This window comes from Centroberyx affinis, unplaced genomic scaffold (assembly GCF_046629955.1).
Source record: "Centroberyx affinis isolate AG114_WGS23_722 - 3 ecotype Tasmania unplaced genomic scaffold, CSIRO-AGI_Caff_v1 ptg000261l_1, whole genome shotgun sequence".
NCBI lineage: Eukaryota > Metazoa > Chordata > Actinopteri > Beryciformes > Berycidae > Centroberyx > Centroberyx affinis.
This window is the reverse complement of record NW_027278943.1, coordinates 335,001-348,631: the sequence shown is the minus strand read 5'-3', so window position 1 is coordinate 348,631 and position 13,631 is coordinate 335,001. Positions and strand designations below refer to the sequence as shown.

The 13,631-nt window shown below is 45.1% G+C and overlaps 1 protein-coding gene across 1 annotated transcript in view; it reads left to right on the top strand.

Annotated features, from left to right (window-relative positions):
- LOC139666642 (ephrin type-A receptor 7-like) overlaps positions 1–13,631 on the top strand; it is a 75,431-nt gene that overhangs the window by 50,054 nt on the left and 11,746 nt on the right. The window contains exons 7-9 of the mRNA XM_071545934.1: positions 4,434–4,559; positions 8,370–8,425; positions 12,777–12,902. Coding sequence (XP_071402035.1) covers positions 4,434–4,559; positions 8,370–8,425; positions 12,777–12,902 — 308 coding nt within the window. The remainder of the gene's footprint in view (positions 1–4,433; positions 4,560–8,369; positions 8,426–12,776; positions 12,903–13,631) is intronic.

Here is a 13,631-nt window from a genome sequence, read left to right as displayed (position 1 = left end):
TATAACATTAAAGTGATGCAAGATTCCTGTTTTTCTTGGTTCTGCGTGATAAGCAGTCAGGGCCTTTATGAAAAGTTATCTTGTAAATCGATGCCTTTGAAATACATGACGCTACTAAACTAAAACTCAAAGCCCACGAAACAAACAATCAATCAAGCAACCACCCATTGTGCTGTAGTATGTCTTGTTTCAACTCAATTCTGCTGTTGTGTGTCATCTCAAGGGAGTTTTATCGCATCGGCTATATCATGCCATATATACCGCATGTTTTATTCAGCTGAGCAGATAAAGGGGGGAGAGTGCTTTTCTGTTTGCCGTTCCAACCACTTTGCTCTTTGACTCCAGTCCAATTCTATATTCTGCCAGCTCACCTCACACACGCCCACACAAACACACACACACACACACACACACACACACATGCAGACACGAAATCACACACACTCAACGCTCACGCCCCACACCCACAACTCATACTGTACAGTCCATCACACATACAAGCACATGGGTTGGGGGAGCATGCATATCGCCTCCTACGCAGTCACACACAATTACACACACACACACACACACACACGGCCCGAAACACAATTGTATGTTTGCATTTCATTTGGCTGGCTCTCAATTCATATCTATCCAGGGAGATTTTCAGATGCATTGTGCGTGCATTTCTTTGTATAGTTTGCATGCCATCTCTCTTTCTTTCTCTCTCTCTTGCTATCACTCTCCTCCGCTGACACACACACACACACACACACACACACACACCCCCCTACGCCAGCTCCACCTGTCAGTCTGATAAGGTAAGGCAGGTCTATTCAGAGGGACATCTACCTGTATGGAGAGGGGAGGGGGGGGGTTTGATATAGAGACCACCTTAATCTAAGACGAATAGATAGATAAAGAATGGAGCAGATGGAGCCAGCCGGGTGTAGAAATGGCCTCCATTCACTCACACCAGCACAATACAAACTGGTGCTGTCTGTCAAACTCTCACAACGGTTGCACGTTTAGAGATACACACACACACTCACACAGCCATGGTCATGCGAAGGCACCAGCGCCAAAGTGTGTGCAAACATTTGCTTACACTCACAGTACACACACGCACATATTCAAATGCCTTCCTGCTTTCAGGGATGGCAGGATCATCCCCCTGCTAACGGCCCGGTATTGAATAATAACGCTTATCTTCGCCTCTTTTATTTCCATCATTGCATTCATTGCGAGTGGTCTCCATTGTTCGTCACTGCTGGACCATTAACTTGCTCTTCATGCTTTGCATAGAGACAAAAAGAGGACGGCTTGATGCCTCAATTACCATGCTCTCATGTTTGCAAATAGATGCCCAGCCTCTAGCTATGGCCACAGGGCCTCAATTACACTCACACAGGCTCATGTAAATGAATCCCACTAGAGCCAGATGAAGGCACGGACAGGGACGCCCGCCCTCGGAGAGAGGCGTGCGCTCGCATTCGTGGACATGCACATGGATGCTCTGCACAGCCCTCAAACCCACTTCATCAAAACATCTGACATTATGTATCAGGTCACTTGAATGTAATGTTTGTGTCAGATCAAGCAGCTGTAAATTGTGTGCGTGTCCGCTGGATTGGTTCTGCCCCAAGGTTTCTGTGGTGCTTCAGCCTCATCATTGTATTCTCTCCATGTAGCACGCTCGCTCTCTCTCTCTCTCTCTATCTCTCGCTTTCTCTCTCTCTCTCTGCTGAAGTCCTTATTAAGAGTCATAGGCACATTACACGGACACACATACACAATTATGCAGATCAATACGCAGTGATGAGACATACATGGGAATAAAAATGGAGGAAAAGTGAGAAAAAGGGGACTGAAGGCACAAAAAAAGGGATGAGTACTTGTTCTGTCCCCCCGAACCCACACCTACACATGCACACACACACACACACACATACACACACCTACACATACACACACACACACACACGGACACAGAGTCCATCGGTGCCTGACAGAGTTTGATAGAGCCACAGTTCCAGGGCATTGCCCCAACATTCTCCAGGAAGCCCAGGCTTGACTGGTCAGCGCGGGGATTGTTTATCCTCCACTGGCCACACCAGTGTGTGTGTGTGTGTGTGTGTGTGTGTGTGTGTCTGGTAAGTGAGTTAGTGACAAGTTCTCAGGAGCAGGAGACGGAGAGGAGAGCAAGAAGAAAGGAAGGAGTGTGGATGGAAGCGGAGGGTCATTTCATAGGGCCATTGACTCTTGACGACACAGTGACAAGAGCGAGGGATTGGAAGGGAAATAAAAAAATTGAGAGAAGGGAGAGATGAGTAGGCTGACAGAAAAGGTCCTGAGCAAGGCAGCGTAGTTCGCTGTGTGTCTGGTACAGATCAATGCTTTCATGTCTTAGAGACACAGACATCCTCCATTTTAGATATGAAAGTTTTCATTCCAAAATGCTGTGTCCATTTTGGAAACATGCTGCCATTCAAAATGCAATCCATATTCAAAAACACAGATGATTCTATCAACTTTTTTGCAAGCAGAGCGATGCTAATGATTCCTAACTTTAACCAGAGACCATAATGTCCTTTTACTTTCATTTCATCAGAGTAAGTGTTAATATTTTCAAATGGTGCATATCTCATTTTGGAATGAAACTGTTCATATGCCCCAAGGGGGAGCATGGCTTGTGTACCAATCAGCAGCGATCACCCCTCTGCCCTGCACTCTGCATGGGCAGATTTTCAAGGAGCAGCTCTTGGCAATGGAGGGAATACAAATGTGACAGTGTTTTGAATCATAGAAAACTTAAGCTAGCACACTAATGCATAAAACTTCTAATGAATGGAAGTTAAAGAAGCTTGATGACATTTTCCCCGTGTTGTGCCCTATATATAAGTCTCCACTGGCCTACTTCCTCTTGGCTTCACTTCACCTCAGCAGCCCTCACATGTCAGCTAGGATGCTATTCCTGCTCCCTCGCCTATTACTCATATTATCTCCGTAACTACACTTTATTTTAGAGGAGAATTTAGTTATGGAGAGGAGGGAGTAGGCAGTGAATAGAGGGCTTCTCTCAAATGCCGTGCTTTAAAGCTTCCCCCTGAAAACACAAGCGAGTGGGCTGCACATGTGAGAATGGACTTGAAAATTAACACAAATTCAAACTGTTTTTAGAGACTTGTTATGGAGATGCCAGAGGCTGAGGTTTCATGCATTTGCGTTCTTCCTTGTCAAATTCTGTACGGCCCTCAGTAAGAGAGTAGGGATGTTCCTAACGACTAATTTCCCTGTCGATTAAACGAAAATTTTAATTCAGACTAGTCGACTAGTCTAAAAGTAAGAAAACACTCAGAAAACAGTCAAAAATTAGTACAATTTAATCTATAAGGTTAAAATGTTGTCCGAAAAAATATTGCATGTATTTAAGAGCCATTTGAAACCATTAATGATCGATGTGACATTAGATTATTAGGCTATTCAACAACGGCGTGCCATTGGCAATCAGCTTCAAACAGCAGGTACACACACACACACACACACACCCACACACACACACACAATGTGGTAGGCCTACTTACTCGACTGACGAAACATTTTTGTTCAGCGAAATCAACATGTCAACATGTTTGGGTGAAACGCAAGACCTCAGTCTGTTAACAATAAGTCCAGCAGCTGAAAAAACTCTCTCAGCTGGCACAGATGTTGCAGGCACACAGAGATAGTGACTTGCAAGCCGACATATTTTTGGAAAGCATCGCGTCTTCCCGCACCACCACACAAGTAGGCTAGATCTTCGTTAGGTGGGATACAGGTTTACAACCTTATTTTCCTTTTCTAGATCAAAATACTGCCAAACCGTGCTGGTTTTACGAGATGTCATGTGTGTCCGGTCCCACTTTCCACCTTTACATCCAGGCGTAACCGCCTGCTGGGGCTGCAGCCCCGGCTAGTGGCAGGTGGCTCCGTAACATCTTAGACGCAACAGCTAACCAGCGTTGTACATTATTAATTATTAGTTTAACCGACTAGTATTTCTGGTGCCGATTAGCGAGGGTAGAAACGTTTAAACGACTAGTCGACTAATCGCGCACATCCCTATAAGAGAGGGGTTCACATTTTGCCATAGCCAACTGGTTCTTCTGAAGTTTTAGTGAAACATTTTAATTTATTTATTTATTTTTCTGCAACATTTCAATTCTGTACAGAATCCTCCATAATCAACAGCATAAAAGGAACTTTTTTTTGAGGAATGTTGAATAAAATACATTTTCAAAATATAGGAAATAACAAGCATGTTTTCTGAATTCTCCCTATCAGGCAATACTGTCAGTGTCCACCATATTCCCTTGATTAGATGACATTAGATGTTGACAGATCTTTTGAAGCCATGAGGAGAAAGGATTGACACTGGCACTCCCCCTCCCCTCCTTGTTTTTTCCCAGCAGCTTCTGCTCGAGCTCCTCCAATGTAACTCCTGCTAGCGTGGTGCTGCTCTCGACCTCCTTCTCCACTCTTCCTCCTCCTCCTCCTCTTCTCTCTCCTCTTCCTCCCTTCACACAGCTGATGCCCAGGTACACTGGCATGTCTGCACTCCCTGTCCCCTCCTCCCTGGCCCCCTTACCCCCCTCTTCTTTATTTCCTTTCTTCTCCTCTCCTCTCCGCTCCCTTTCATTTCCTCCCAGTTGTCCTGCCATCTCTTCCTACCCACTCGGGCTCCTTTTCTTCCCTTGCCCATCTTCAGACCAAGGGAAAGATAATAAGCCAAAACCAATCCCCTTTTTTTCCTTTTTGTCAAGCCGTTTGGCCCAATTCCATTTATATCCTCAGAACTGTGCTCTGAAGTCTCCGACGATATGAAATGAACTTAAAAAATGTGATAGAGACTGTATTACTGTTGAATTTATGCCCAGTAAGAAGCCACCTTCCAAAAAAGAACTTCTTTGCATCTGCAATTTCTTTTTTTTTCACATCCGTGACATTTCAAAAGAAGTGACGGAAAAGGAATCAAGCCATTACTCCCTTTCTTCCTTACTCCCTTTCTCCCTTGCTTTGTCGCTCACTTGCCCCCTCACTTCCTCCCTCCCATACCACTATACCTCCTCTCCCCCTAAATATTTTGTGACTCAGACCCTTGCCTCTTGCCTCCTGCTCCTACCCCTGTTCCTATTTTGCATGCGCTGGGTTAATGTGCCCTCCCTTCACTGCCTTGCCTCCTTAGTTTTTTGCATCCCTGCATCCTCTACATCCTTGTCACTTCACCTCCTTCCTTCCTTGCCATCTCCCCTGCTCCTATCCCTGTGCTGCATGGGCTGTGCTGGTCTGCCCCTTTAACTATTCACCTTCCTCTCCTACCCTTTTGCCCCGTCATCCTCTAAGCTGCTGTACCTCTTATTTTCTTGTCCCTTCCTCTGCCTCTCTCTCTCTCTCTCTGACTCCCTTACATCTTTACCCAATGATTTCTCCCCTGCTGCACCCTTGCTCCCTTGCCATGTTCCCGCTTTGCTCCCTTACCCCTTGTCCCCCCTTGGGTCACTTACTTCCTTTGCCTCATCTTACCTTATCCCCTTGGTCCTCTACCTCCTTTCCCACTTGTTTCCTCATCCCCTTACTCCTCTACATCATTTCCCCTTGCTCCTCTACCTCCTTTCCCACTTATTTCCTCATCCCCCTGCTCCTCTACCTGTCCCACTCTTTTCATCACCCCGTTGAGTCTCTACCTCCTTTCCCACTCTTTTCATCACCCCCTTGCTCCTCTACCTCCTTTCCCACTTATTTCCTCATCCCCCTGCTCCTCTACCTCCTTTCCCACTCTTTTCATCACCCCCTTGATTCTCTACCTCCTTTCCCACTCTTTTCATCACCCCCTTGCTCCTCTACCTCCTTTACCACTTGTTTTCTCATCCCCCTGCCCCTCTACCTCCTTTCCCACTGGTTTCCCCATCCCCTTGCTCCTCTACCTCCTTTCCCACGTGTTTCCTCATCTCCCTTGCTCCTCTACCTCATTTCCCAATTGTTTCCCCATCCCTTTGCTCCTCTACCTCCTTTCCCCTTGCTCCTCTACCTCCTTTCCCACTTGTTTCCTCATCCCCTTGCTTCTCTACCTCCTTTCCCACTTGTTTCCTCATCCCCTTGCTCCTCTACCTCCTTTCCCGTGTCCCTTTTCTCCCTTTCCGCCTTGCTCCCTTATCTATTAATTCCCTTGTCTCCTCTCCCCTGTCTGGTCTCCCTTTGCCCTGAGGATCTGTGCTGCATGTGTCTGCTGGTGTGTTTTGACAGACAGGGTCCTGACCTTGTCTCAGACCCTGCTGCTACACAGACTGGGGATGTGTCAGCCTCACCCTCAATCATGTCTCCCCACACAAACACGCACGAGCGCCTGCACATACACACAAGCATAAGCACACACACACATACGCACACACATGCACATAACCATGCACACACGTACACAAAGGCACGTAAGCACGTACAAACACATTCAGCTATGCATACACAAAGTGTGAGCACGAGCACACACACACAGACACACATGTGGGCGCACACGCACACGCACACACACATACTTTAAACACACAATGTGAATCTGCGGGGCTCTGTGTGAACTCCCTCTCTGCAGTGCGCCGGTTGTGCGCGAAGTGCTGATGCGTTCTGACATGCGCATTAACACACGGCTCTCTGAGCAGATATTACATTACAGTCAAATACACAAGTGCACACACACACACGCTGGATACACATGATTATAGACACGTGAACGGACAACCTCACACTTTTGAACAGGCTCTAATGAGTGTACAGTCTGATTCTCTTTCTTACACACATGCACACACACACACAGACAGTCCACGTCTCTGTCATTTCTCCATAATTCTTCCTTCGCCACTCTGCGGTTGAAGCTCCTTGGCCAGCAGTCCCACTGTCCCTGTCTGGTTTTGTCTGTAATCCTTGTAAACATGGTGCTGACCAGCCAGAATATCTGTCTCTGCCTTTCAGTTGTTAATACGTTGCTTGAACAGTCTCTCACTAACACGCAGATATAAATACATGCACACACACACACTCTTTCTACTCTCGCTCTCTCTTATTATTTTTATTCGGCTCCCTTTTATCTTTCTCTTTTTGTGAAGCACTTTGTAGCTATGGTTTTGAAAGATGCTATATACAAAAAAAGATTTACTCACTTACTTACCTACTTTTAAACCAATCATTAAACCCTCACTATAAAAGCTTAAAGGGCGTAGAGGAACCTTTAGGGATTTTTCAGATTGCAACCACAGGGGAACCCCATGAACCTTCATTTCCATGAACTGGCAACATCTGGAAGGTTCTTCAAAGAACCCTTTAGGGAAATATGGATGGCATGGTGGCTCAGTGGTTAGGACTGTTGCCTCACAGCAAGAAGGTCCTGGGTTCGACCCCGGTCTGTCCCAGGTCCTTTCTGTGCCGAGTGCTCCCGTTTCCTCCCACCATCAAAGACCCCAACTATGTTAGGGTTAATACTCCTGTCAGTGCCCCTGACCAAGGCACTGGTAAAAGAACTATATAGTTCTAGTAAAATACAAATACAAATATTGTATTGGCTCCCTTTGGGTCTTAGAAGAACCTCAGTTGAACCGCCTACAGCTCTAAGAGGGTAGATTGTACCATCCTGACTAACTTTCTTGACGTCTTCCTTGGCTGTATCCCTCTTGTTTTTTCGTCCCACTCTCTAATCCCAGTAAGCACGGTGTCGGCCAGCCAGAATGTCTGTTCATCACTTGTTAATCTGTCACTTACAGTGTGTCTGTGTGTGCGCGAGTAAAGAGCCAAGTTTTGAGTTTTCCTCTAAGCCGGAAAGCCATCAGCAGTCAGATCATAGACAGCCCTCTCCGCTTTAGACCCCCTGCGGTGGCAAGGGATGAGTGATAAGAGTGTGCACGTACTTTTATGTGTGTGTATTTGTATGGGTGTGTGTGTGTGTGTGTGTGTGTGTGTGTATAAAGCACAGTCGTACATCTGCCCATGAGCGTGCGTTTTTGTGATTCCCACATCTCTTCCATAGATAGTCCATCAGGTTGAAACAAGAATAGCGTATCCATTCCATGCCTATCAGTGTGTCTATATGGAACGGCTCGCTGAGTCAAATCAGGGAGGATTTCCACTTATTCAGCCTCAGATCTCACTGTTGCTCATCAGCGCCATCGCATCAGGGGTCTGTCTGAATGCCTTTCCATCTCCAATATCAATACTTTCTCTTTGCTCTTTCCCATCTCATAGAGTTATTGCATATTCCATATAATCTATTATGGTGGAAGATAAACAGCGTCTGATGCTTGTATTTGTTTGTGTCTGCAGACAGGGATAAAACACTGTCTGATGCCTGTCTTTGTTTCTCTTTGTAGACAATGCGGGTACAGCAAAGCCTCTCAAGAGGGAGATGAAGAACTCTACTTCCAATGTAAGTGACAGCAGCGAAACAACACAGCGTCATATTCCAGATGTGTGTGTGTGTGTGTGTGTATGTGTATGTGTCTTGGTGTGTGCATTTATGTTCATACTCTCAGAGGACAGGAGGAGAAATCTGTCACTAAATTTATTGTCCCCCCTATGTGTGTGTGTGTGTGTGTGTGTGTGTGTTGCATTGGTATGTGTATCTCTACACATATGAACGTGCATTAGAGATTACTTGTGAGGCATTAAGTAGCGCCGCCACATTAATTCTTAATTCTGAGTGCATGCTTAGCCAACTCAGAGCGCACTGACACACTCCATTAGATGGTGTGTGGGGCAGAATGTGATGGAGAGAGATTGAAATCAGGAGGAGGGAGAGATAAAGAGGCGGAGAGGGGAGGAGGGGAGAGGGGAGAAGAAGAGAGCGAGGGGGGGGGGGTTGTAGGTAAAAAGCTCCACAACAAGGCAGCTAGCAGCAGAGACTGTGCTTCTGCTCCCAAAACGGGACGATGTTAAATGTTGTTGTTATATATGATGTTGTAAAGGGTTGTAGATGCTTCTTTTTTAACTCTGCTCACAAAGCCCTCAATAGGCTTTTGTCTGACAGTGACAGAATGGAGGTAGTTTGACATATTACTTCCCGTTTGTGTGAGTGTGCCAATGCTGCCCGGTGGATGTGTGTGTGTGTGTGTTATTGGACTATTCTTATGCGTGTGTGTGTGCACTTTTTGTAAATTCAGTGTGTGTGTGTGTGTGCGTGTGTGCGCGTGTGTGTGTGCGCGCATGTGCGTTGTTTAATCTCCCAGCATGCTGAGCCCTCTGGAGAGGTTTGGAGCGCTCTGCCTGATGAATAATGAGCTGAAGCCATGCGGCTGGGAATTAAATCTGCCCAAACAAAGACATGCCAACAGCTGACAAGCACGCAATACACACACACACACACACACACACACACACACACACACACACACACACACATTTTTGGTCTCTTTTTCAAACACACACACACACTCTATTTTTTTTCTGTGATACATACGCACTCACACTCATAGGAACACACACACTCACACAGACTGGGGTCCACTTCCTCTTCCGTCACTGGGGATCCAGTGTAACATGTAGTTCTGGTGCTGCTGGCCTGTCTGGGCCATTAGTGGGACTGGGGAGTGTGTGAGTTAGTGAGTGATATGGAAGCCTGATTTTTTTTTTTTCTTCTTCTTTCTTTTTTTTTTTCTCCCGTCTGTTCATCTGCCAGACTCTTAAAACACACTCTGTGGTCATATATTAATGTGGAAGAGACGGGGCAAGGAGAGAACGAGTGAATAAATGAGTGTGTGAGTAATGAAGTACTGGACGAAGGAGGGGAAAAAAAGGAGTGGATGTGTAAATGAGTGAGTGTGTGTGATGCAGAAATGGGAGAGCGGAAGAAGATGGAGGGTGAAGGGGTGAGTTGGCAGAGAGAGAGAGAGAGAGAGAGAGAGAGAGACTCCTCATCAGACCAGACATTGCTCAGACCATTAGTTTTATGTTAGAGAATTTTGGACTGACCTAGAAACATGCAGTAGGGGGGTGGGGAGGATCAAGACTCAACTGCAATCTCCATTAATAGACCAGTTATAGATATCATCCATAGTCTGATTCTCTGTGTGTGTGTGTGTGTGTGTTTGTGTGTGTGTGTGTGTGTGTGAGAGAGAGAGAGTGTCTGGGGAAATGAATGGGGAGAGCAGGGCATGATAGTGAGGCATGATAAAGTGAGAGTGGGGCACTGCCTTTGTCTAGAGTGTAAATATTTGGAGTTGTGCATGTGCTCACTCTCTGCTCCAGTGCGATTCTGCCTTTCATGCAACGATGCATGAATGTGCTTCAGTTTCCCCTCAATCGCTCGTGGCAGTGACACAGTTAACCCTGAAACAAATCGGCCATAAAGCCAAGGAAGTGTGTGTGTGTGTGAGAGAGAGAGAGAGAGAGACTGCTTTTATGTGGGCATGTATGGCTGGCTTTAAATACACGGTACAATACAATGGTGTGTTTGAAAAACCTATTTCACAGAAAAGAGTCTTCGATCCTCCACTCAACCCTGGCCTTGAATAGAAAAGCTTTCATTTGCTTTGTAATTGGACTCTTGGCTTTATTTGTGTGTGTGTGTGTCTGTGTGTCCATAGTAGTAGTAGTAGTAGTAGTAGTAGTGTGTGTGCGTTTCTACACACAAGCAAACGTCTGCGTGTACATGTGTGTGTGTGTGTGTGTGTGTGTGTGTGTGTGTGTGTTAGATCAATAAGCCGTTATGAGGCAGCCAGTATAGGATCCCTCAGGTCGATCCGGAGCTGTAATCACATTTCAGAGTCGGCCTCCGCCCGGCTTTTTGGAAAACGACCGGGTCTTTTCCTGGAAGATTAGCCTTAACATGCAGCAACAAGGGTCAGAGGTCACATAATTGAGGACTACATTCCATTGGTTAATGGTTATTGGCTATCTGCTGGCTAGTTTATTTGCTAGTTGTTACGGATCAGTAAATACAATAGATAGTTGTTAAAAAACACGAGGCCCGTTGATAGTCCTGGTTGTCTTATTGTTTTATGGTGTACAGTCAATTCGCTTCCAATTCAAAATGTCAGCAGAAATTTGCAATCTTTAGGTCTCATTTAGTGTCACAGCGGCCATTAGAACAAAATACAAGAAGGCACAAGCAGTCTTTACTATGGACATTCAGTTTTTCCTTTATATATTGGATAGGGCAACATTAAATAGGATTTTTTATCTATATTTCAATTTAGACTTTCTCTTGGTGAACTAATTCAGCAAGTATTAGCTTCTTGTCTTGTTTGTCCTTAGCCCTATTGTTGTGTGTTAACAAGCAGTGCAGCCGTGATGCATCACTTTATACTTACTGGGCTATTTATCAAATGTCAGACTGTGGATAGAGGAGATTGCATCATATTATTTCGGGAGATTTTTTTTGCTGAGGTTTTAAGTTGTCATTTTTTTTTGGGGGGGGGGGGGGGGGGCACACTGCTTCAGTACCAGTACCCAAACTCTAAAAGTAACAACAAAGCAGTTAGTCGACTACAAGTACTGTGGCACTCCAAGGCTTCTCTGCCTCAGCATTTTACTGTCTATTATGTCCTGTCCCAGTTTCTGACTGAAGATTATATTGTGTTTGTGTGTGTGCGTGTCTGTCTGTGCTATTCTGTGTGTGTGTGTGTGTGTGTGTGTGTGTGTGTCTGTCTGAGTGTCTGTTATGCCGTGTGTGTGCGGGCGTGTGTGTGTATTTGTGTAGAATTTTGAAGCAAGCAAAAAGACAAAAAGCCCTGCGGAAGAGCCTTGTGATCTGACTAAAGCCTTGTGGAGGAAGCCCAAATCAGACTTTAACACTCAGAGCCTTTGATCTTTGTTTCCACTCTGTCTCTGGAGTTCGCAAGGTCAAAGCAAACAAAAACAGAGCAGAACCAGACAGCGCATAAATATGAGCATGGAAGCATTTAGTGTAGTTCAAAGAAAAAAAAAACCCAGCTATTGGCGATGTACTTTACCTTTCTCGCTCCATTTAGTTGTCTGGTGGTGGATTTTTATTATTCACATGGATAACTGGCCAAATGTCGGCCTAGATGATGTAACATCACTGCTAGATACTTCCAGCACAGCTAGAATGGAGTTTGATAGCAGAAAATTCATAACGGTAAATGTCAGGTTTGGTGTCAGTTTTGAGTAAGGGGTGCGTCCATCATAGACATGCCCCAGTGTTCACAAACTTTTTGGTTAGGTAGCTATATTTATATGCCCACACCTTTTGATTGAAAGCAACAAGTTCGCACTTGTTCTCTGCAAGTTGTTGAAAGTCATTTTGGGAAACGTAGGAAATCACTAACTGAAGTATAAATAGACGAGATTGAGGGAAAGTGGGTACACCAAAAGTAAATTACAAAACTTCATCACAAAATAAAAGTGCATTGACCATCATAAAGGTATTATATACTGTATATACAGTACTGTGCAAAAGTCTTAGGCATATGTCAAAGATATCCATAAAGCAAAGATGCATATATATATGTATATATATATATAACATTGTAAGAGTATCCAAAGGTGGATTTTTCCTTTTTAATTTAGCATCTTGCAGGCTTTTTGTTCTTGGGACTCTAGATGTGTGTGCAGAGACCTGTGTGTGTGTGTGTGTGTGTGTGTGTGTGTGTGTGTGTGTGTGTCTGTGTGCAGGCAAGCATGTGCACTATAAATCTTGTGTCCTTGTCCCTCCAGTTTTATGGCATGTGTTTACTGTAATGTCTTGCTTCACCATTTCCTTGAGAAGTATACTGTACCTTACATTGTGAGCTTGTTTGTGTGTGTTTGTACCATTCCAGTTAAGATCCCAACACGGAGGACCTACATTGACCCAGAGACGTGCGAGGACCTGCTTCAGGCCGTCCACGCCTTTGCCAAGGAACTGGACAACTCAAGCATCAAGATAGAGAGGATCGTGCACACAGGTACATGGCTTTATACAGGAACAGAGCAGGGACAATTTGCACTTGCAATCATCTTTGAAGTTGCGCCTTTTTAAATCTGAAGCAGGATAGGAGGGCGTCATAGTAGAAATTATGAAATTCAACCTCCCAGTATGGTAAAACACTACCATTTCCACTGTTAAATATGAAAAGAGCAATCACTGTATGTACATATACAACAAACAGACTAGGGACTATCTGTAGTTGCAGTCATCTTGAGAGAGCTGAAGGTATTTTTGCACTTCACTGCATCATCCCTCAACCTGCCTTCAGACAAATTGCAGAAACCAGTTTAATCAGTGTGGCAACACACTGATCTCTGCAACAATCGACCCCACTGTTCTGGCTGTTTTATTTGTCTGTCTCTACTAGATGCCCCACTGTCTCACCTGCACTCTACTCCATCTTTGATCTCTCTTTGATCCCTTGGTATTTCACGTCTCCCTCTCAACAGTGTCTGTTCATTTGCGTCATCTTTCTTCCCCCTTGATATCTTTGTATTTCTCCACCTCTGATTCCAAGTCTCTCCCTGGCTCCAGCCGTTCCCTTTCTCCCTCACTCTCCCCTCTGTCTAACCCCCATCCATTCCCTCCCCCCACCCTCTCTTTTGATCTTTGCACAGATATTACTTCATATCATCAGTCTGACCTGCAACTGCGCACCTGCTCTATTCTCTTTCTGCTCTCTCTGGCTTTTCATCAATCAATAGGG